Source organism: Salmo salar, chromosome ssa19 (genome assembly GCF_905237065.1).
Source record: "Salmo salar chromosome ssa19, Ssal_v3.1, whole genome shotgun sequence".
Taxonomy (NCBI): Eukaryota; Metazoa; Chordata; class Actinopteri; order Salmoniformes; family Salmonidae; genus Salmo; species Salmo salar.
The window spans coordinates 8,361,613-8,386,646 of record NC_059460.1 but is presented as its reverse complement, the minus strand read 5'-3'; the positions used below and the strand labels follow the sequence as shown (position 1 = coordinate 8,386,646).

The 25,034-nt window shown below is 46.0% G+C and overlaps 1 protein-coding gene across 3 annotated transcripts in view; it reads left to right on the top strand.

Moving 5' to 3' along the window:
* The window catches only part of cntnap2a (contactin associated protein 2a), a 243,316-nt gene extending 220,895 nt beyond the window's left edge, over positions 1-22,421 (top strand). For all 3 annotated transcript variants that reach the window (XM_045702060.1, XM_045702059.1, XM_045702061.1), the window contains 3 exons: positions 18,780-19,058; positions 19,672-19,743; positions 20,020-22,421. In XM_045702060.1, the coding sequence (XP_045558016.1) occupies positions 18,780-19,058; positions 19,672-19,743; positions 20,020-20,222 (554 nt within the window). In that variant the 3' untranslated portion in view covers positions 20,223-22,421. The remainder of the gene's footprint in view (positions 1-18,779; positions 19,059-19,671; positions 19,744-20,019) is intronic.
* Positions 22,422-25,034: the final 2,613 nt, after the last annotated feature.

Genomic DNA, 25,034 nt, shown 5'->3' with positions numbered 1-25,034 from the left:
CCTCCCTCTCTGCTCAGAACTGGAACATATGTAAAAGTTAACATTACAGAATGTCCAGATAGAAACGCAGAAAAATAAAACATTTATGATTATGCAGGGGGTGAAAATAGAGAGAGAAAGAGAAACTGCAAATGTTAGAGTTAGATCATAGAGATGCAGATTATGTGGATGTTAGTCATCATATAGAAGGTAAAACAATTACCAGGCACTAGATTTATAAAGGCCCAGGCAGAATCTATCTTTTTCAGATCATTTCCTGGCATGTCCTATACACAATGCTGTATTAATGAACTATTCCAAACATAAAGCCTTTGAGAGGGGGAATGTATATCAATACCATGAACCCCACACACAACCCCAGCAAAGCCGTAGCAACCCCAGCAAAGCCGTAGCAACCCCAGCAAAGCCGCAGCAACCCCAGCAAAGCAGCAGCAACCCCAGCAAAGCAGCAGCAACCCCAGCAAAGCAGCAGCAACCCCAACAAAGCCGCAGCAACCCCAGCAAAGCCGCAGCAACCCCAGCAAAGCCGCAGCAACCCCAGCAAAGCCGCAGCAACCCCAGCAAAGCAGCAGCAACCCCAGCAAAGCCGCAGCAACACCAGCAAAGCCGCAGCAACCCCAGCAAAGCCGCAGCAACCCCAGCAAAGCAGCAGCAACCCCAGCAAAGCCGCAGCAACCCCAGCAAAGCCGCAGCAACCCCAGCAAAGCCGCAGCAACCCCAGCAAAGCAGAAGAAACCCCAGCAAAGCAGCAACAACTGTAGCATGTTACTTCTCTCGAACAAAACAGACAAATTACTTTTATTGTCACGTCCTGACCAGTAAAAGAGGTTATTTGTTATTGTAGTTTGTTCAGGACGTGGCAGGGGTGTGTTTTTTTTGTCTTGTCGGGGTTTTTTGGGTTGTGTTCTATGTTTTGTATTTCTATGTTCTATTTTCTAGTTTTTCTATTTCTATGTCTAGTTTATTGTTTTGACCTTCAATTGGAGGCAGCTGTTCCTCGTTGCCTCTAATTGAAGGTCCTATTTAGTAGGGGTGTTTTTTCTATGGGATTTGTGGGTAGTTGTTTCGTGTATAGCTGTATGCCTTACAGGACTGTTTGTCATCGTTGTTTTTGTATACGTGTGTTTTGTTTTGGTTTTCCTTCTTTCTGCCAATAAAAAAGAAGATGAGTATACACATTCCCGCTGCATTTTGGTCCAATCCTTACGACGCCCGTGACAGAACTACCCACCACAAACGGACCAAGAAGCGGAGGAAGGAGCAGCAGCAGAGCTCTGTGGAGTCATGGACATGGGAAGAGGTTCTGGATGGGGCAGGACCTTGGCACCAGGCTGGGGAGTACCAGCACCCTAAGGAGAAGCTGGAGGCAGCCAAGGTGGAGCGGCGCTATTATGAGGCATTATACGCACCGAGAGGCAAGTGCGAGAGGCAGCCCCCCCCAAAAAATTGGAGGGGGGGGGGGCACACGGGTAGTTTGGCTGGGCCTAGGGTAAGCCCTAAGCCAACTTCCCGTGTTTATTATGGGGAGTGTTTGGCAGTGAGAGCACCGGTGTATGCGGAAGTGCGCACGATCTCGCCCATGCGCACGCACAGTCCGGTGCGAGCGATCCCAGCTCCTCGCAAGTGCCGTGCTAGAGTGGGCATCCAGTCGGGGTAGGAGTATGCCTGCACAGCACATCTGGCCACCAGTGCGCCTCCTAGGCCCAGGCTACCCTACGCCTGCTCTACGCACGGCAGCCATCAGGCCTCTGCACAGCCCAGTTCGTCCTGTACCAGCACTCCGCTCGTGCAGGGTTACTGTTACCATCCAGCCAGGATGGGTTGTGCAGGCGGTGCGCTCCAGACTGCCAGTGCCTACTCATGGTCCAGTACGTCCTGTTCCCGCTCCTCGCACTAGCCTTGAGGTGCGTGTTTCCAGTCTGACGTCTCCAAAGCCAGCACCACGCACCAGGCCTCCAGTGCGTCAGCCCAGTCCAGTACGTCCTGTTCCCGCTCCTCGCACTAGCCTTGGGGTGCGTGTCCCCAGTCTGGTACCTCCAGTACCAGCCCCACGCACCAGGCCTCCAGTACGTCAGCCCAGTCCAGTACGTCCTGCTCCTCGCACTAGCGCTGTGGTGGATGTAAATAGTCTGGCGTCTCCAAAGCCAGTCCCACGCATCAGGCTTTCAGTGCGCAGTCCCCGTCCAGAGCTTCCGGCGACAGTACCCCGTCCAGAGCTTCCGGCGACAGTACCCCATCCAGAGCTTCCGGCGACAGTTCCCCGTCCAGTGCTTCCGGCGACGGCCTACAGTCTGGAACCGAGAGAGACGGCCTACAGTCTGGAACCGAGAGAGACGGCCTACAGTCTGGAACCGAGAGAGACGGCCTACAGTCTGGAACGGAGAGAGACGGCCTACAGTCCGGAACGGAGAGAGACGGCCTACAGTCCGGAACGGAGAGAGACGGCCTACAGTCTGGAACCAAGAGAGACGGCCTACAGTCTGGAACCAAGAGAGACGGCCTACAGTCTGGAACCGAGAAAGCCAGCCTACAGTCTGGAACCGAGAGAGATGGCCTACAGTCTGGAACCGAGAGAGACGGCCTACAGTCTGGAACCGAGAGAGACGGCCTACAGTCTGGACCCGCGAGAGATAGCCTACAGTCTGGACCCGAGAGAGATGGCCTACAGTCTGGAACCGAGAGAGACGGCCTACAGTCCGGAACGGAGAGAGACGGCCTACAGTCCAGAACCGAGAGAGTCGCCCTACAGTCCGGAACCGGAGCTCCCAGAGTCGCCCGCCAGTCCGAGGTCTCCAGCGACGCGCATCAGCCCGAGGTCTCCAGTGACGCGCCTCAGCCCGAGGTCTTCAGCGATGCGCCTTAGTCCAGAGACTTCGGGAGGGGTAATATATACTGCTCAAAAAAATAAAGGGAACACTAAAATAACACATCCTAGATCTGAATGAATGAAATAATCTTATTAAATACTTTTTTCTTTACATAGTTGAATGTGCTGACAACAAAATCACACAAAAATAATCAATGGAAATCCAATTTATCAACCCATGGAGGTCTGGATTTGGACTCACACTCAAAATTAAAGTGGAAAACCACACTACAGGCTGATCCAACTTTGATGTAATGTCCTTAAAACAAGTAAAAAGTAGGCTCAGTAGTGTGTGTGGCCTCCCTACAACGCCTGGGCATGCTCCTGATGAGGTGGCGGATGGTCTCCTGAGGGATCTCCTCCCAGACCTGGACTAAAGCATCCGCCAACTCCTGGACAGTCTGTGGTGCAGCGTGGCATTGGTGGATGGAGCGAGACATGATGTCCCAGATGTGCTCAATTGGATTCAGGTCTGGGGAACGGGCGGGCCAGTCCATAGCATCAATGCCTTCCTCTTGCAGGAACTGCTGACACACTCCAGCCACATGAGGTCTAGCATTGTCTTGCATTAGGAGGAACCCAGGGCCAACCGCACCAGCATATGGTCTCACAAGGGGTCTGAGGATCTCATCTCGGTACCCAATGGCAGTCAGGCTACCTCTGGCGAGCCCATAGAAATGCCACCCCACACCATGACTGACCCACCGGCTAACCGGTCATGCTGGAGGATGTTGCAGGCAGCAGAACATTCTCCACGGCGTCTCCAGACTCTGTCACGTCTGTCACATGTGCTCAGTGTGAACCTGCTTTCATCTGTGAAGAGCACAGGGCGCCAGTGGCGAATTTGTCAATCTTGGTGTTCTCTGGCAAATGCCAAACGTCCTGTACGGTGTTGGGCTGTAAGCACAACCCCCACCTGTGGACGTCGGGCCCTCATACCACCCTCATGGAGTCTGTTTCTGACCGTTTGAGCAGACACATGCACATTTGTGGCCTGCTGGAGGTCATTTTGCAGGGCTCTGGCAGTGCTCCTCCTGCTCCTCCTTGCACAAAGGCGGAGGTAGCGGTCCTGCTGCTGGGTTGTTGCCCTCCTACGGCCTCCTCCACGTCTCCTGATGTACTGGCCTGTCTCCTGGTAGCGCCTCCATGCTCTGGACACTACGCTGACAGACACAGCAAACCTTCTTGCCACAGCTCGCATTGATGTGCCATCCTGGATGAGCTGCACTACCTGAGCCACTTGTGTGGGTTCTAGACTCCGTCTCATGCTACCACTAGAGTGAAAGCACCGCCAGCAAAAGTGACCAAAACATCAGCCAGGAAACATAAGAACTGAGAAGTGGTCTGTGGTCACCACCTGCCGAACCACTCCTTTATTGGGGGTGTCTTGCTAATTGCCTATAATTTCCACCTGTTGTCTATTCCATTTGCACAACAGCATGTGAAATTTATTGTCAATCAGTGTTGCTTCCTAAGTGGACAGTTTGTTTTCACAGAAGTGTGATTGACTTGGAGTTACATTGTGTTGTTTAAGTGTTCCCTTTATTTTTTTGAGCAGTGTATAATAACCAGTTAGCGGGGGTGGACAGGTTAGGTTGGGGCGTAAGGCCGGAGCCTGAGCCACCTCCGTAGTAGGAGGTTGGGGAGGGGGGGTGTAGCACAAGAACCGTCGGTGACGGTGGCCACCCTCCCTTCCCTCCCTTTAGTTAGGTTTATTGTTTTGTTTTGGGGTTTATTTTTTTTGTGTTTATTTTTGTGTGATGTGCTTCCGGGGTCTGCACCTTTGGGGGGGGGTACTGTCACGTCCTGACCAGTAAAAGAGGTTATTTGTTATTGTGGTTTGGTCAGGACGTGGCAGGGGTGTGTTTGTTTTGTGTTGTCGGGGTTTTTTGGGTTGTGTTCTATGTTTTGTATTTCTATTTTCTAGTTTTTCTATTTCTATGTCTAGTTTATTGTTTTGACCTTCAATTGGAGGCAGCTGTTCCTCGTTGCCTCTAATTGAAGGTCCTATTTAGTTGAGGTGTTTTTTCTATGGGATTTGTGGGTAATTGTTTCGTGTGTAGCTGTATGCCTTACAGGACTGTTTGTCGTCGTTGTTTTTGTATACGTGTGTTTTGTTTTGTTTTTCCTTCTTTCTGCCAATAAAAAAGATGAGTATACACATTCCCGCTGCATTTTGGTCCAATCCTTACGACGCCCGTGACATTTATATACACTCCAAACTGCGCATCCACTCACTCATTCACCCATGCAGGTCATTAGGACTGATTGCTCTTGAGAATATCTGTTGTGTGGAGACAGGCTGACGCTGTATTGACCTACACTGAATCTGAATTAGGCTAGCACACCACACAAGATATAGAAAGACTATCCATATTTAGAAACAACAGCAGATGACAGAACCCAAGTCTTCATGTTCAGTCTCGTCAGGCCACACAGACAGAAACCAGTTTCTCTCTCTGAGTTTCCTAATCCAGGTATTTATGAGATTATTCAGAGCAAGCTTGGCTTGTTGTCTGAAACAGGTCTGTATTGGATGACTGTCTAATGACTATTGTAATGACTAGGAAATGTGGCTAGGATGGACGTTGGTGTGTTTAACTTCATCAGGGCTGTGGGTTTGATTCCTGTATGTATTAACCGTCAGTTAATTTAGAAAAAAGCAGCTTGTAAAGGACAACAGTTGAATCGACTGAAAAAAGTGTCTGCTCACTGTTTTGCTCCTCCCACAGGTGATTTTTATTTGTCTATTTCTGGCTGGTTATTTTTGGTAGACCACTGGCACACTGTCTGAATCTACTTAAAACAGATGACTGGTTATATTCTGATATACAGTACCAGTCAAAAGTTTGGACACCTCATTCCAGGGTTTTTCTTTATTTTACTATTTTCTACATTGTACATTAATATTGAAAACATCAAAACTATGAAATAGCACATATGGAATCATGTAGTAACCAAAAAAGTGTTCAACAAATCAAAATATATTTGAGATTCTTCAAAGTAGCCACCCTTTGCCTTGACAGCTGTCACGTCCTGACCAGTTAAGGGTTATTTGTTATTGTAGTTTGGTCAGGATGTGGCAGAGGGTATTTGTTTTATGTGGTTCGGGGTGGTGTTTTTGGTAGAAGGGTATTTGATTTATGTATTCCGGGGTTTTGGGGCACTGTTCCTTGTTTATGTATTTCTATGTTTAGTCTGGTTAGTTGTATTTCTATGTTTAGGTTGATGGGGGGTTGGACTCTCAATTGGAGGCAGGTGCTTTCTCGTTGCCTCTGATTGAGAGTCCTATATATGGGTATGTGTTTGGTTTAGTGTTTGTGGGAGATTGTCTCTTGTTTTGCGTGTGTGAGCCTTACAAGACTGTTTGGTTGTTCGTGCGTTTTCCGCGTTTATTATTTTGGTGTTCACTTTATTTCATAAATAAATATCAAGATGAGCATCCACATCCCTGCTGCGTTTTGGTCCTCCTTTCCCGACGACAACCGTGACAACAGCTTTGCACACTCTTGGCATTCTCTCAACCAGCTTCATGGGGTAGTCACCTGGAATTCATTTCAATTAACAGGTGTGCCTTGTTAAAAGTTAATTTGTGGAATTTCTTTCCATAATGTGTTTGAGCCAATCAGTTGTGTTGTGATAAGGTAGGGGTGGTATACAGAAGATAGCCCTATTTGGTAAAAGAACAAGTCCATATTATGCCAAGAACAGCTCAAATAAGCATAAAGAAACCACAGTCCATCATTACTTTTAGACATGAAGGTCAGTCAATACAGAACATTTCAAGGACTTTGAAAGTTTCTTCAAGTGTAGTCGCAAAAACCATTGAGCATGATAATGAAACTGGATTTTGTTGAGGAGCCACAGGATAAGTTCATTAGAGTTAACGGCACGTCAGAAATTTCAGCCCAAATAAATGCTTCACAGAGTTCAAGTACCGACATATCTCAACACCAACTGTTCAGAGGAAACTGCGTGAATCAAGTTGTCATGGTCGAATTGCTGCAAAGAAACCACTACTAAAGGAGACCAATAAGAATAAGATACTTGCTTGGGCCAAGAAACACGAAGCATGGACATTAGACCGATGGAAATCTGTTCTTTGGTCTGAGGAGTCAAAATTTGCGATTTTTGGTTCCAACAGCCGTGTCTTTGTAAGACGCAGAGTAGGTGAACGGATGATCTCCGCATGTGTGGTTCCCACCATGAAGCATGGAGAAGGTGTGACGGTGTGGGGGTGCTTGCTGGTGACATTGTCAGTGATTTATTTAGAATTCAAGGCACACTTAACCAGTATGGCTACCACAGCATTCTGCAGCGATACGCCATCGCATCTGGTTTGCGCTTAGTGGGACAATCATTTGTTTTTCAACAGGACAATGGCCCAACACACCTCCAGGCTGTGTAAGGGCTATTTGACCAAGAAGGAGAGTGATTGAGTGCTGCATCAGATGACCTGGTGTCCACAATCACCCAACCTCAAACTAATTGAGATGGTTTGGGATGAGTTTTTTCTTTTTTATTTCACCTTTATTTAACCAGGTAGGCAAGTTGAGAACAAGTTCTCATTTACAATTGCGACCTGGCCAAGATAAAGCAAGATAAAGCAACACATACAACAACACAGAGTTACACATGGAGTAAAACAAACATACAGTCAATAATACAGTAGAAAAATAAGTCTATATACAATGTGAGCAAATGAGGTGAGATAAGGGAGGTAAAGGCAAAAAAGGCCATGGTGGCAAAGTAAATACAATATAGCAAGTAAAACACTGGAATGGTAGATTTGTAGTAGAAGAAAGTGCAAAGTAGAAATAGTAATAATGGGGTGCAAAGGAGCAAAATAAATAAATAACTAAATACAGTAGGGGAAGAGGTAGTTGTTTGGGCTAAATTATAGATGGGCTATGTACAGGTGCAGTAATCGGTGAGCTGCTCTGACAGCTGGTGCATAAAGCTAGTGAGGGAGATAAGTGTTTCCAGTTTCAGAGATTTTTGTAGTTCGTTCCAGTCATTGGCAGCGGAGAACTGGAAGGAGAGACGGCCAAAGGAGGAATTGGCTTTGGGGGTGACCAGAGAGATATCTCTGCAGGAGCGCATGCAACAGGCGGGTGCTGCTATGGTGACCAGTGAGCTGAGATAAGGGGGGACTTTACCTAGCAGGGTCTTGTAGATGACCTGGAGCCAGTTGGTTTGGCGACGAGTATGAAGCGAGGGCCAGCCAACGAGAGCGTACAGGTCACAGTGGTGGGTAGTATATGGGGCTTGGGTGGACCGCAGATTGAAGGAAAAGCAGCAAACAAGTCCCCAGCATATGTGGGAACTCCTTCAAGACTCTTGGAAAAGCATTCCAGGTGAAGCTGGTCGAGAGAATGCCAAGAGTGTTCAAAGCTGTCATCAAGGCAAAGGGTGGCTTCTTTGAAGAATCTAAAATCTAAAATATATTTTGATTTATTTAAAACTTTTTTGGTTACTACATGATTCCATATGTGTTATTTCATAGTTTTGATGTCTTCGCTATTATTCTACAATGTAGAAAATAGTAAAAATGAAGAAGAACCCTTGAATGAGTGTGTCCAAGCTTTTGACTGGTACTGTATAGACTGTGCTTGAAATAGACATTTCCTTAAAGCTAATTATTTTGATAATGGATGGTGATGTTTATCTCTGTGTGTCTGCTGATGCAGTGTGTTCTGTAGTCTATATCATCTCTGTGTGTCTGCTGATGCAGTGTGTTCTGTAGTCTATATCATCTCTGTGTGTCTGCTGATGCAGTGTGTTCTGTAGTCTATATCATCTCTGTGTGTCTGCTGATGCAGTGTGTTCTGTAGTCTATATCATCTCTGTGTGTCTGCTGATGCAGTGTGTTCTGTAGTCTATATCATCTCTGTGTGTCTGCTGATGCAGTGTGTTCTGTAGTCTATATCATCTCTGTGTGTCTGCTGATGCAGTGTGTTCTGTAGTCTATATCATCTCTGTGTGTCTGCTGATGCAGTGTGTTCTGTAGTCTATATCATCTCTGTGTGTCTGCTGATGCAGTGTGTTCTGTAGTCTATATCATCTCTGTGTGTCTGCTGATGCAGTGTGTTCTGTAGTCTATATCATCTCTGTGTGTCTGCTGATGCAGTGTGTTCTGTAGTCTATATCATGTCTGTGTGTCTGCTGATGCAGTGTGTTCTGTAGTCTATATAATCTCTGTGTGTCTGCTGATGCAGTGTGTTCTGTAGTCTAGATCATCTCTGTGTGTCTTCTAATACTGATATATCTGTTTTATATATCACTCTGGTCTCTCTCAGCGTGTGTGTGTGTGTGTGTGTGTGTGTGTGTGTGTGTGTGTGTGTGTGTGTGTGTGTGTGTGTGTGTGTGTGTGTGTGTGTGTGTGTGTGTGTGTGTGTGTGTGTGTGTGTGTGTGTGTGTGTGTGTGTGTGTGTGTGTGTGTGTGTGTGTGGTCACAATCTGTTTTTTTGCCTTTTTTCTCATATCCTCCTGTGGATCTGTCTATGGCTAGTACACTATGGATTCCTGATCCATATCTACAATAATCCAGACACCAGGCTTTCCCTTGGCTCTGTGTGTGAATGGGGGTGGGACTGTACTGCACAGTGATAGCACGACAGACACTGCAGAGAGAGAAAACAAGTCCATCTGAGGAACAAGGCTAGGAGAACCACTCGACTGCAGCAGTGATCTCGGTCAGAGAGAAAAAACTAAACAAAAGAAACCGGGTCTACAAAGATACATTGACTAAAAGTCTGACAGGTAATGTTACCTTCATCTAAAAGAAAAATAGAAGTGTGTGTGTGTACATGCATACGTGTGAACATACGTGCTTGAGAGAGAGAGACATTTTCTAATTTGATTGAATTAATTTCATTTCAATTGGGTTTGATTGAAATGTGTTTTGGAATCTTATTTTATTAGTCTTGTAATTCCCTCGTTGGTATTGTTTGCAAATAATTTTCGTCATGGTACAGTATAGTGTATGGCTGGGTTAGGATCTTCTGTGGTGGGAGTTTTGTATGTCTTATACTGGCAGTGTGTGACCATGTGTGTATTTATAAGGAAGTTATGTGTGAGACTAGCATGTAGGCTTTCTGCATTGCTGAAGACTGTGTGTGTGTGTGTGTGTGTGTGTGTGTGTGTGTGTGTGTGTGTGTGTGTGTGTGTGTGTGTGTGTGTGTGTGTGTGTGTGTGTGTGTATCCGTGTCCGTTTGCGTGTATGCATGTGTGTCCTTGCATGTTCCCAGGGGTGTGTAAGTTGTGTGTGTGTGTAGGCAGGTAGACAGCAGTAGGAGGGCATTACAAGGACAGGTGCAGTTACCACCTCCTAGACAGTACATTCATCCATCTCTCTCTCCTCTCTTTAGCCTTCTCTCTTTTCCCCTTTCTCTCTGTTTCTCTCTCTCTCTCCCTGATCAGTGTGCTTTAGTAGCATCTCTCTGTTCTCTTTGTGACTGTGTTGTGTCTGTTACACTCTATTGTGTGAGAGCGTGACTGGCTGTGTGCGTGTGTGTGTGTGTTACTCATCAAGGGTCAGTATAGAAAGGAGCTGTGTTGTAATACTCATACTAACTGCACTAACCATATCATTTGTCAGGTGAATTGAGTATATAGAATGCTTATTGGTCATAGTATGGATATAGTTAGTCAAAAGTTCCCGGATGTCATACTAAATTCACCAAAATATGAAGTATTTTCGTACTTTAGGGGCCACAATGCAATTCTTCAGGAAATGGGCGTGGCTTCACATGGTTTCGAGATTTGAAGAAAATGGCGGAAAATATGCAGTCGAAGTACAACGAGAGAGGATACAAATTCATTGCTTTAACTAATTATGACGAATGTTAAGAAAATGTTGAGCAATGTAATAAATTAATGACTTTTCAAATATGTTACCTAACACGTTATATTGGCTGAAAATTTGTTAGCTACTGTCACGGTTGTCGTCTGGAATGGAGGACCAAAACGCAGCAGGAATGTGGATGCTCATCTTGTAGTTTATTTTAACTCAAAAAGAACACCAAAATAACAAACAAAAGAACGAACGATCAACAAACAGTCTTGTCAGCTATAGACACACAAAACAAGAGACAATCTCCCACAAACACTAAACCAAACAACTACCCATATATAGGACTCTCAATCAGAGGCAACGAGAAAGCACCTGCCTCCAATTGAGAGTCCAACCCCCCATCAACCTAAACATAGAAATACAACTAACCAGACTAAACATAGAAATACATAAACATAGAACAGTGCCCCAAAACCCTGGAATACATAAATCAAATACCCTTCTACAAAAACACCACCCCGAACCACATAAAACAAATACCCTCTGCCACGTCCTGACCAAACTACAATAACAAATAACCCTTATACTGGTCAGGACGTGACAGTACCCCCTGAAAGGTGCCAGACCCTGGATGCATCCTCATAGTTTTAATATAAACAATAAAAACCCCAAAACCACAACAACAAAAAATCCCCCTAAAGTAAAGGGAGGGAAGGGAGGGTGGCTGCCGTCACCGACGGCACTTGTGCTACACCCCCCCCTCCCCAACCCACCTATACAGGTGGTGGTTCAGGTTCCGGCCTACTGTCCTCCAGAATGCAGACCGACCTAATCCGTTCCGGATCGTAGGCAGACCTCTTTCGTTCCACACTGTCGGCAGGCTCATTTGAAACACAGTTACTTAATTTTAGTTCTAGATCATTAATAGACTTACTCAGTTCCGGCTTGCTGCTAGACTCCTTTGGTTCCGGGTCACAGGCAGACTCCTTCGGTTCCGGGTCACAGGCAGACCCCCTCGGTTCCGGGTCACAGGCAGACCCCCTCGGTTCCGGGTCACAGGCAGACCCCCTCGGTTCCGAGTAGACGGGCCACTCTGGCAGCTCCGGGCAGGCACTCTGGCAGATCCGGCGCGGCGGGCCACTCTGGCAGATCCGGCGCGGCGGACCGCTCTGGCAGCTCCGGCGCGGCGGGCCGCTCTGGCAGCTCCGGCGCGGCGGGCCGCTCTGGCTGATCCGGGCAGACGGGCCGCTCTGGCTGATCCGGGCAGAGGGGCCGCTCTGGCTGATCCGGGCAGACGGGCCGCTCTGGCTGATCCGGCGTGGCGGGCCGCTCTGGCTGATCCGGCGTGGCGGGCCGCTCTGGCTGATCCGGGCAGACGGGCCGCTCTGGCTGATCCGGGCAGAGGGGCCGCTCTGGCTGATCCGGGCAGACGGGCCGCTCTGGCTGATCCGGGCAGACGGGCCGCTCTGGCTGATCCGGGCAGACGGGCCGCTCTGGCTGATCCGGGCAGACGGGCAGCTCTGGCGACTCCTGACTGGCGGGCAGCTCTGGCGACTCCTGACTGGCGGGCAGCTCTGGCGACTCCTGACTGGCGGGCAGCTCTGGCGACTCCTGACTGGCGGGCAGCTCTGGCGACTCCTGACTGGCGGGCAGCTCTGGCGACTCCTGACTGGCGGGCAGCTCTGGCGACTCCTGACTGGCGGGCAGCTCTGGCGACTCCTGACTGGCGGGCAGCTCTGGTGACTCCTGACTGGCGGGCGGCTGACGCACTAGATGCCTGATGCGTGGTGCTGGTTCTGTAGGTATCAGCCTGGGAACACGCACCTCAGGGCTAGTGCGGGGAGCGGGAACAGGACGAGTCGGACTGGGCTGACGCACTGGAAGCCTGGTGCGTGGTGCTGGTACTGGACGTACCAGACTGGGGACACGCACCTCAGGGCTAGTGCGGGGAGCGGGAACAGGACGAGTCTGACTGGGCTGATGCACTAGAAGCCTGGTGCGTGGTGCTGGTACTGGACGTGCCAGACCGGGGTTTCGCACTTTCGGGTCTGCACGAGAGACAGGAACTGGAAACACCGGGCCATGGAGGCGCACAGGCGGTCTTGATCTCACCTCCTGTACAACCCGTCCTGGCTGGATGGAACTAGTAGCCCTGTACGAGCGGGGTGCTAGTACAGGGCGAACTGGGCTGTGCAGGGGCCTGATGGTTGCCGTGCGTAGAGCGGGCGTAGGGTAGCCTGGTCCTAGGAGGCGCACCGGTGACCAGACGCGCTGCGCAGGCATCCTCCTACCAGGCTGGATGCCCACTCTAGCACGGCATCTGCGAGGGGCTGGAATAACTCGCACTGGACTGTGCGTGCGTATGGGCGAGATTGTGCGCACCTCAGCAAAACACGGCGCCCTCCACTCCATACGGTCCTCCATATAAAACACGGGTAGCTGGCTTATGGCTCATCCTTGGCCCAGCCAAACTACCCGTGTGCCCCCCCCCATACAATTCTTGGGGGTGCCTCTCGTGCTTCTCCCTCTGCGCGTACAAGGCCTCGTACATCCGCCTCTCCGCCTTGGCTGCCTCGATTTCCTCCCTTGGGCGACGGTATTCCCCAGCCTGGTGCCCAGGTCCAGCCCCGTCCAAAATTTCTTCCCAGGTCCATTTCTCCCGCCAGTCCATCTCGAAATTCCTTTGCTCCTTGAAGTCCACCTGTTGCTCCTTCCTCCGCTGCTTGGTTCGTTTGTGGTGGGAGATTCTGTCACGGTTGTCGTCTGGAATGGAGGACCAAAACGCAGCAGGAATGTGGATGCTCATCTTGTAGTTTATTTTAACTCAAAAAGAACACCAAAATAACAAACAAAAGAACGAACGATCAACAAAACAGTCTTGTCAGGTATAGACACACAAAACAAGAGACAATCTCCCACAAACACTAAACCAAACAACTACCCATATATAAGACTCTCAATCAGAGGCAACGAGAAAGCACCTGCCTCCAATTGAGAGTCCAACCCCCCATTAACCTAAACATAGAAATACAACTAACTAGACTAAACATAGAAAAACATAAACATAGAACAGTGCCCCAAAACCCCGGAATACATAAATCAAATACCCTTCTACAAAAACACCACCCCGAACCACATAAAACAAATACCCTCTGCCACGTCCTGACCAAACTACAATAACAAATAACCCTTATACTGGTCAGGACGTGACAGCTATGCTTTCCTTACCAAGCACATAGCATATCATTGCAGCAGTATGTTGTTAGCTAGCTACCTAACGTTAGTTGGCTACTTATAAATCAAACTTGCCAGTATATTAACTATATGATATCTAACTACAGTAACTACCCAGCATTTATTGACTTGATTATGCCCGTCATTCTTAGCTTAGCTAATGGTATAGTCGTTGTGCGTTCTCAATGGACATTCGGGTGCTTTCATAAATTCGCTCTGGCTATCTACTCCGATTTCAGAGCACTCTGGTCTGTGTACCAGAGCGCAGAATAATTAATTTACGAGCGCTTAACACCCGTTGAATATGGCCGGTGTCAGTAAATATTGGCAAAAAAGCGTAATTAAATTGTTGCCAGCAGCACAGTTACAGTCACCAACGCTCTGGATAACATGAAAACTGCCTAACCAGCTCTGCTAAGGCGTGTAAAATGGTCAGAGTGGTCTCATTTGTGTCTGGAAGTAGGTAGCTAGCAAGCTAGCCAACGTTAGCTTGGGTGCTTGACTGCCGTTGTAAGATCAGAATGCTCAAATCAACCCTACTCCCTGGCCCGAGCGTCCAGTGTGTGCTCTGAGAGCGAAACACTCTGAATTTACAAACGGACAATCTGACAATGTTCTGAATGTACGAGGGTACTCTGGCACTCCAGATTGAATTTAAGAACACACCCGAAGTCGTAAAATGTCTAACTAGTCATTTGTTATGCTAACTAGCTAGCAAGAGGTTACATAGCAACAGCATCAAGTTCCGGTAGACAGGCTGAGAGCTAGTACACTCAACTGAAAACATACTGTTTGTTTACAGTATACTAAAATGAACTAATAGAAAATATTATGTAGTATATACTCATTAAGTATATAGTATACACTATGTTAGTATGGGTATTCGAACACAGCTAGGGTCATTTTGTTTCTCATTATTACCCATCCTCCTTTTAGTCTCTCTCTCTCTCTCTCTCTCTTTCTCTCTCTATCCCTCTCATCTCACTCTTTCTCTTTTTCTCTCGCTCTCTCTTACTCTCTCGTTCTGCCATAAGCTTCCATTTGTTGCCATGGTAACCCTGTTTGATCCTTTCACCCTTTCTCTCCTCTGGTCGTCCCTCCATTTAAGTGCTTCTCTCATCCCCCCTTCTCCCCTCTCACTGCCCCTCTCCCCCTCTCCCCCCTTTCTATCAACCACTCACATCCCTTTCTCTCCACCTTTGTCCTCCCTCTACCTGTTCTTCTCCTCATCCTCAACCCCTCCCTCTTATCCCCCTTTTCCCCCATCATCCCACTTTTCTCACCCAATAACAGCTCCGGTCAGCTCTTGTATTCGCAGTCCCTCCCAATACATTTTAATCAATTCTCATTGGACCAAAGGGACCAACCAACTGGTGTGTATCACAGGAGGTTGGTGGCACCTTAATTGGGGAGAACAAGCTCGTGGTAATGGCTGGAGCAGAATAGCTGGAATGGTATCACATGGTTGCCATGTGTTTGATGCCATTCCATTGGCTCCGTTCCAGCCAGTATTATGAGCCGTCCTCCCCTCAGCAGCCTCCACTGGTGGGTATGATGTAGATCTGATGCATTGTGCTGGTGTCATTACTAAAATAGAACAGTCATCTACATTCAGCCGTAACAGGAGTTACAGGTCAAGGGGAGCTGGAGAGCTAAGCCTAGAGGGGCTATTAGGAACAGGCTGGTCCACAGGCACAATCATGTTTGTGTCACATTGTAAGAGTATGATTAGCATGGTTCCATCTTTTGGGGCCTCAGCCAACTCCTGTCTGTCTGTCTGTCCGTCCGTCCATCCGACCGACCATCCGTCTGTCTGGCCGTCTGGCCGTCTGACTGACCGTCTGTCTGTCCGTCTGACCGTCCGTCTGTCTGTCTGTCTGACCGTCGGTCTGACCGTCTGTCTGTCCGTTTGACCTTCTGTCTGTCTGCCTGTCCGTCTGTCTGTCCGTCTGACCGTCCGTCTGTCTGTCTGTCTGACCGTCGGTCTGACCGTCTGTCTGTCCGTTTGACCTTCTGTCTGTCTGCCTGTCCGTCTGTCTGTCCATCTGACCATCCGTCTGTCTGTCTGTCTGACCATCCGTCTGTCCGTCCATCCGTCCATCCGTCTTGTTGATTATGCCAAGACCAGCCTGTATGGCAAAGCTTAATACCTGGGACCAGCCTATTAGTGGACCAGCCTATTAGTGGACCAGCCTGAGCCTTTAAGTGTTATATCAGTATCTTATTAGTATTCAAGTCCACTCTCTGAGAGATGTGCATATGCTCAGTAATATTGCTGAGAGAGAAGAGAGAGGGAGAACACATGTTTAGTAATCCAAGCAGATCATGAAAAGAGGGGAATCATACTCATATTCATTGTATATTCATGAGAATGTTATCAGTGCATGCACAGTGCTTATTCTGAGGCAGTGAAGCAACACAGGCACAAGCGAAAACACACACACACACATACACACTCTCTGGATAGCCAGTATCTCCATAAACTTCCTCTCAAGCAGCATGTTATCTCTCCTAAACAAGGTGTGTGTGTGTGTGTGTGTGTGTGTGTGTGTGTGTGTGTGTGTGTGTGTGTGTGTGTGTGTGTGTGTGTGTGTGTGTGTGTGTGTGTGTGTGTGTGTGTGTGTGTGTGTGTGTGTGTGTAGCTCCTTTGACAGGGCCATCAGCAGTGACCTGATATCAAAAGCGTTTCTCCACCCATGCACTGCATTGTGGGATTGGAACGGATGACCAAAGGCTAATTAATCTGTCAGCTCTGGACAGTGCCTTAGATCTGAACACACACACACAAACTCTGATACCTAGCCTGAATCTGTATATCTTGTGTCTGTAGGAGGTCCAGTTACACACACACACACACTAAACACAGACAACACACTGATACCTAGCCTGAATCTGTATATCTTGTGTCTGTAGGAGGTCCAGTTACACACACACACACTAAACACACACACACTAAACACACACACACTAAACAACACACTGATACCTAGCCTGAATCTGTATATCTTGTGTCTGTAGGAGGTCCAGTTACACACACACACACACACACACTAAACACAGACAACACACTCTGATACCTAGCCTGAATCTGTATATCTTGTGTCTGTAGGAGGTCCAGTTACACACACACACACTAAACACACACACACTAAACAACACACTGATACCTAGCCTGAATCTGTCAAACATAATCACCGCAGAGAGAAATCTGGTATCTTGTGTCTGGAGGAGATCCAGTCACACGAACACACGCACAGACACACACTCAATATTCTGTGTGATTGAGGTTGTTAGTCTGTTTTTCTGCTGCATTCCCCCCCCTCTGTGTTAACGTTGCGTTTGAACCTCCTCCATTCTTTGAAGCCTGAGGAGGAGGAGTGGAACGAGAGACAGAGAGAGAGAGAGAGAAAGTAATGACAATACATTTGATCTTTTGAATACTTTTCAAAACACTCAAAGCTCTCCACCAGCGGATGCACAACAAAATAATAGAAATATAAAGCGAGAGAAAGCAAGGAAGAGAAGGGGGGGATTAAAGATGAAAGGAGAGAGACAGAGATGGGAGAGAGAAAGAGAATGTGAAAGAAGCAGGGAGGTGGAGAAAGATAGTAGAAAAGGGTGAAGAGAGTTTGTGTGTTATTGTAATGTTATCAGTTTTCCCTGACTGACCATAAAACCTCCTGGCCCTATTCTACAGACTCTAACTTGGGTCCTGTGTTTTTCCTGTTCAGGTTGTGTAACCAAAGGGCCCTACAGTACATATACAGAGTATAAGCCCATGTAAGGTAGTGTACACTTCTTCTTTAGTAATAATTCTTAATTCTTTGAGAATCAATTGGAGCTTTTTTACCAGAATAACAAGACAAACACAAGTTATTTATACAATCAAAACGTAACGCTAACCAAAATATTTACAAACATAATGAGAGTGATCATGTAGAATGAAATAGAATGAAAGATGAGAAGAGAGACCTCGGTGTGTGTGAATATTGAGAGTGTTATACTAAAGTCTTTGATCCTTGGCTAGTCCACATGGAGGAGAACAAAGGAGAAGAGATGGCCATGTGTTCTCTGGTCCTGAATGGATTCCTTGATCTTGTTGCCTGATGATGGCTGTGTGTCCTTTCTTGTTGCTCTTTTCCTCTGAGTTGGGTGGATCCTTGGACTACTCCTTTGGCTTGTGTCCCTTGTTGCTCTGTTTTTTGGATATAACGTGTCTTCTTCTTTCCTTGAAGAAGGTGCATTTAAAGGTTCAGGCTACACTAGCTCTTAAGTCTTATGTCTCCTTCTGTGACTCTAGTGTATGGGCTCTTCTGTCCCAATTAACATACTGAATAGGTACTACTTTCCAAAAAAGGTACTACAAACCAACTTTTCTGTCTGTCTGTCTGTCTGTCTGTCTGTCTGTCTCTCTCTCTTCCTCCCCTTCTTTCCTGTCTCTAACAGCAGGGAAGATTAGTCATTGCAACTGATTTAAAAACCTGCTCACACATTCTGTGTGTGTGTGTGTGTGTGTGTGTGTGTGTGTGTGTGTGTGTGTGTGTGTGTGTGTGTGTGTGTGTGTGTGTGTGTGTGTGTGTGTGTGTTGTATCCCATGGTGGTGATGTCTTGATGATTTCCCTGTAAATGTGCTGATGCAGGTGTCTGATAGCTGGTAGGAAGAAAGTGCTGTGGCCAGTGGCTTACTGTACACTCTGCTGCAGTTGGTTTGTGCTGATTATGTACATTTCCTTCCTCTCCTTCTCATTTTCTCAGCCTTCTGCTTTGGACTATTAATACTGGGTGCTGCCTTACAGTTTTGTATCGTATAATACAATCTTGTTAAAATTCAAACCACTGTCTCCCTCTCGCTCTGTTTCTCTCTCTCTCTCTTTCTCTCCTCAGAGACCGGAGTGATAGACCCAGCACTTATAGAGCGTTATAACACTCCAGGGTTCATAGGCTGTCTGTCACGCGTCCAGTTCAACGGAGTCACACCCCTGAAAACAGCCCTAAGAAACCTTGTAGCAGACAGACCAATAGACAGACATCCAGACAGACCAACAGACAGACAGTCTGTGCCAGTGTCCTACCAGGGTAAGCTGGTAGAATCTAACTGTGGAGCCTCGCCTCTCACCATCCCACCAATGTCTGCTGCCACCGATCCTTGGCGCCTGGACTCAGGTACGATACCCACACACACACACAAACATTTCTGCAGGAAAAGCAGGTACACAACACCACACACACATTCTCATATTGTGGGTGCTGCAGTCTTCCTTGTGACCCAGTGGAATGGTTGTCTCTACTTGTCTGTCTCTGTCTCTGTTTCTGGTCGATCACATCTATTGATCCAGGAGCCAGAAGCAAAACTGACAGAGCAGATTAATCAGTCTCACAGTCTCTTCTTACTCCTCTTCTTCTCTCTCTCTCTCGCGCTCTTTCTCTCGGTCGTCTCCTCTCTCCAGATTTCTGTCGCCCCTCAGACTTTCTCATCCACCCACTCTCTCTTGCCTTTCTCCAATCCCTGTCACCTCTCTTTCTCTCTCTCTCTCTCTTCTCCCTCTCTCGCTCGCTCTCTCTCCACTCGTCTACCTGACAGATTTCTCCATCAGGAGGGATAAAAGCCAATTAGTGGGAGACTGGACAGCTTGGCCTGGTGGGATTCATTAAAGTTGAATGGAAGACAGTGGTGTGTGCATGTGTATGCACGTGCACGTGTGTGCATGTCCGTGCGTGTGTATGTGTGTGTGTACGGCTGATGTGATCTGTATTTCCTGTCTCTGTGTGTCTCCAGGTGCAGAGTTCCCATTTAATGAAGAGAGAGTGATCCCAGATGGAGTCAACAGGAACTCAGCCATTATAGGAGGTATGTTCAGCATATTCACATATCTCTTATCTTTAAAGAGGTGTACCACAGAGACATGACCCTCTGCCAGGTCCAGATGTGATCTTGATCTCTTGGCATTCAGTCGCCTCCGCTGCAGATAAGTGTCTCCAAATGTGTCTCCCATACATGATGTCAACAAATGTATTACAAATTTGCTTCTATAAATTGGTTCTCTAACCTCAACTGGCCATATCAATATTCTTTCTTATAAAATGACATGTACTTCTAAAAGTACTTCTATACCTCCGCCCCCAGGTATCATTGCCGTGGTGATCTTCACCATCCTGTGCACGCTGGCGTTCCTGATTCGCTACATGTTCCGTCACAAGGGCTCCTACCACACCAATGAGTCGAAAGCGGCGGAGCCAGCCAGTGGCGAATCAGCTGACACCACCATCATCGGCACAGACCCCAACCCAGAGACCATCGACGAATCAAAGAAAGAGTGGTTCATCTAACTGCCAATAGAAAGACAGAGAGAGAGAGAAGGGGTGGCTGTGTATCTAACCAACAATCACATGAGAAATGGAGAGTGGGAGGTTCATCTATTGACCAATCACAGGAGAGATGGAGAGATGTCATCCAATAGTGTCCCTACTGAATGGAGGAGGGGGTGGAAGTGGGTAAAGAATGGGGTACAGAAATCAGTTTTGTTTTCATAAAAGCAGAAGAAAGAAGAGAGTCTATTGGAATGTTGCGTTGAGAGACTAAATCTGTACATAGTAACTGATGAGTCCTTCTTTGTATTGTATTTGGGAGTTGTCAGGAGTCCTTTGAATACATAATAGATATATAATAACAGATCTGGATCAAATACATATTTCAAGTACATTAAAATGTAGTTGATTCAGCTTGGAGTTTGCACTTTTGGGACTATTCTGTTGTCTCCATTGTACCAAACTAAATCAAACTCAATTACCACAGCTCAAGTTATTTGACCTATGTATTTGACCTCTGTATATTAATAATAATAATAACCACTGGATCATACACTAGCACAGGATTGTTTGTTTGTTTTTTAAAGGGGCAATCAGGAGTTGCTACATCCATTTTTGGACTTATAAATTCATTATATGTACCCATTGATTCTTGAAGAACGTAACTTATAAATGTCTCATGAGCTTAGTTCAACTGTCGTACCCAATCAGAACCTGAAATATAAGCTTGTTTTACTCCAATGTCTGAAAGCAAAGTAAATGTAAACAAACACTATATAGCCTCAAAACATGATTATAACTATAATGTTGACATCATGGATGGTCAGTCCTTGCATCCATAGCTCTGTCTATGAATTTGAGAGTTTCTCCAGCCCCATCCCTCAGCTTTTTACGGAAACAGGCAGGGGACACTTTGTTTTGATTTCTACTGCTGATTGCCGCTTTAAACTGAGATCTGACAGATTATGTGAAATCATCTGTTTTTAAATTGAACTTTTCTGTTGGTCACGCTTACATGTTCATTTTCCATATACACTCCACAAACCACTCCGTCCATGTGTTATTACAGAAACATGGATGCCAAAAGTCATGCTGTAAATAGGTTTTATTTATAAATATATTTTATTTATATTTGAATATGTTTATTTATTCAGCGACATTGGTACTCTACATTTACAAGACATTTCAAATAGTATATGTAATATTTCTAAGCATAGCACATGTATGAGAGAGACGTTTACTTTAATTTAATTATGACATTAGATTGTATCCACGAGAATTCCTTCTCATCGATGACTGGAGAGGAATGTCTCAAAGCATGATGGGGAAAACATGGAGGAACCATAGATAAACGCTCTGCACGGCAGATGGCTTTCTTTCCTTCCTGTGAGTGAACTTTGAACTCTGGAACTTTCAGTGTGTATTCCGTTGCCAAACACTTCAGTCTTATGTTCTCATGTTTGTTTTCCAAGATTGATCAATTCGATCGCTCATGAAACTTGTAATACTGAGAGTTTGTCTCGTGAGACCCAATGAGAGAAGGCTAGACATCTTACCTTATGTTGAAAGTGTTGTGTTTGTGTGTAGACAGGGTCGGTGGCATAGGGGGGTGTAGCCTACGTTCCATAGAACAAGGCTTTGTGGTAGTTCGAGGCTTGGTCGTACAGTGTTTAATGGTTTAACCCACTGTGCCTTCAGGAGTCAGCCACATACTTCCTCTTGGCGACACAACACGGTTACACAACACCATAGTGGTAGAACCAGACCCATGTCAGCGCCAGTCATTTTCTTTCTTTCTTTCGACATGTACATATTTTTTATATTCATATTTATTTATCACGTCTATCAGTCGTTCCGAATGTTTACTTCATACCGGTGTTACCCGGATACAGTGTGATGATGTCATGACTGCCATATTTGTAGCTTGTTGTCATGGTTAATTTTTCTATGTTCTTTTTTTCTGTATTGCTTTATAAAAATGTTGTGAAATGTTTGTATATCATCTCGGAAGATTCCGCACTAAGGACACCATAACCCACACAGAGAAGACGGAGATTAAAAGCACCAAGACAAGGCCGTCAGCCGTCACCAATAAATATGTCTGTTGGTGGGTTTAGCCATGTAATGTTTGTTGTCATGCCACATCTAGCCACCAGGCTTCTGTCAGTCATCTCAGTCTTGCTTTCAGCTCTGTACAGTTCAATAAAGACAGTATTTACATCCAGGGCTACTGTGTATTCATCTGGTGGGGACCTTGTCAATGATGGCACAATGTTGGGTATATGTGTTTGTCAGAGAGAAAATGTTTGAGGGAGGGAGGGGGTGAGAGAGGGAGAATGCTGAGTCATCATTTTACAGGTTTGTTAGTAAGTAAAGTAGGTCAGATATGAAACAACAGCTTTTCTCCTGACTTCATCTGTAGTTAAGTAGGCAACATTATTCAGATCATGTCCTCCATATTAACAAACATCTATTTGGGTCCAACATTTTCGGAGTACAGTGGTTCTCCCTTTGAACTTGTAAGCTATTTATATGAGTTAGTTAGCAGCTATCGCCTAACTATTTGTCATAACATTCTAAATATTATTACAGTACCATTTACTGGTTTAGTAAAAATGTACTGTACAAGGAACAGTGAACAGGTTTATATCTATTCCACTCTGGTCTTGTTCAGATATGGAGCTGGTATGACTGAGCCAAACTATTTACTCTTTAGCCTGGATTCAGATTAAAAATCAAATTTACCGTATGCTTCCCAGTCAAAACAGTTTGCGCCTATATTATGACAACATTTTGTGATTATAACTGTTTTGGTGTTCAGCAGGGTTTTTCCGGCTCTTCGTGCGCACAACATTTTTGCTTGAGGCAAGTCATAGTTCGGTAGCGGAAGTCTACGTCCGTTCGTTGGTCATTGGTCAACAGTACTACTCTAAGAAGAGTGGGAACATGAAAAGACGACTAGTATTCATGCACATTTTTTCACTTGAGAAATTCTACATCAATCCTAGTTAAATGTAAAATTGCGCGACTAAGACTTCTTTGGCAAAAACGTAAAAATGAATGATAGATTAAATCAGGAGAAACACTTTTCACGGCACTTCGATACGGAAGGGACTTTTTTGTAACAAGTTAGGGGAACGTACACAGCAGGATAATTAACTTGGCAGGTTAGGAGACAGGTTAAGGGTAGGAAAATGGTTAGGGTTTGCAAAAATGCTCTCCTAGTCTGCTACGAATATCACTTCGTAACGAAGTGGCGTGAAAAGAGTGTGTCCCGTTAATTCTGACTATTTTGAAGCTATGTAGCTATTGTGGCTTAAGAGGGACAAACAGTAATATTGCTGCTTATTTTCATTTTTTTCAAGCGAAAGTCTTTAGGGAGTATGCTCTTAGCCTAGTCGAGTTATGCTAGGGGCAAACCGAACCGGACGCTCAAATTGACAATCATTAAACAAAATAATTTGGATTTCTATCAGCCTAATCAAGGTGTAGATTACATCTCACATTCCAGTGTTCGAATTTGTAAACAAGGCTGCATGGGATTTCTCTTAATAATGCGACTCCGTACTGCCAATGTCCAATTTAGGTACATGCCTAATGACAGGAGCTGCTTGTGGATTTGACAGCTCCTAAAAGGTGCTGCATATTAGGTTCGGTTTGCAGAACCCAGCTAGGGGAGGCGAATGTTTGTGCTTCACATACTCCCTTAAAAGACCATTGCTTGAAAAACTAGGGAAAAAAATGGCAATATCACTGTTTCTCCCTCTTGAGACACCGTAGCAACCACATATCCAGAACACATTTCCTCAAAAATAGTCCGAATTCATCAAGATCAGTGGTTCCAAAACCTTTTATAGTCCCGTACCCCTTCAAACATCCAACCTCCAGCTGTACCCCTTCAAACATCCAACCTCCAGCTGTACCCCTTCAAACATCCAACCTCCAGCTGCGTACCCCCTCTAGCACCAGGGTCAGCACACTCTCAATGTTTTTTGCCATCATTGTTATCCTGCCCCACACTATACAAAACATTTATTAAACATAAGAATTTGTGTGAGTTTGTCACAAATCAAAGTTTATTTGTCACGTGCGCCGAATACAACAGTTGCAATGCTTACTTACTAACCACATTGCAAAAAGGTATTAGGTGAACAACAGGTAAGTAAAGAAATAAAAACAACAGTAAAAAGACAGTGAAAAATAACAGTAGCGAGGCTAAATACAGTAGCGAGGCTATATACAGACACCGGTTAGTCAGGCTGATTGAGGTAGTATGTACATGTAGATATGGTTAAAGTGACTATGCATATATGATGAACAGAGAGTAGCAGTAGCGTAAGAGGGGTTGGCAGGTGGTGGGACACAATGCAGATAGCCCGGTTAGCCAATGTGCGGGGGCACTTATGGGAAGTGACAAAGAGCTCTTATAGGACCAGGGCACAAATAATAATAATCAATAATTTTGCTCTTTATTTAGCCATCTTACATGTGAAACCTTATTTGTTCATCAAAAATTGTGAATAACTCACCACAGGTTAATGAGAAGGGTGTGCTTGAAAGGATGCACAGAACTTCAGTATTGGGTTGTATTGGAGAGTCTCAGTCTTAAATCATTTTCCACACACAGTCTGTGCCTGTATTTAGTTTTCATGCTAGTGAGGGCTGAGAATCCACTCTCACATAGGTACGTGGTTGCAAAGGGCATCAGTGTCTTAAAAAAAAAACGTGTCAATACTTTGCCCCTTGATAACCAGTTGTAAAAGCGTTACATGGTCGCTGCCCATATCATTGCATAATGCAGAAAACGCTACTTTGGCTACATACGGACCGTTA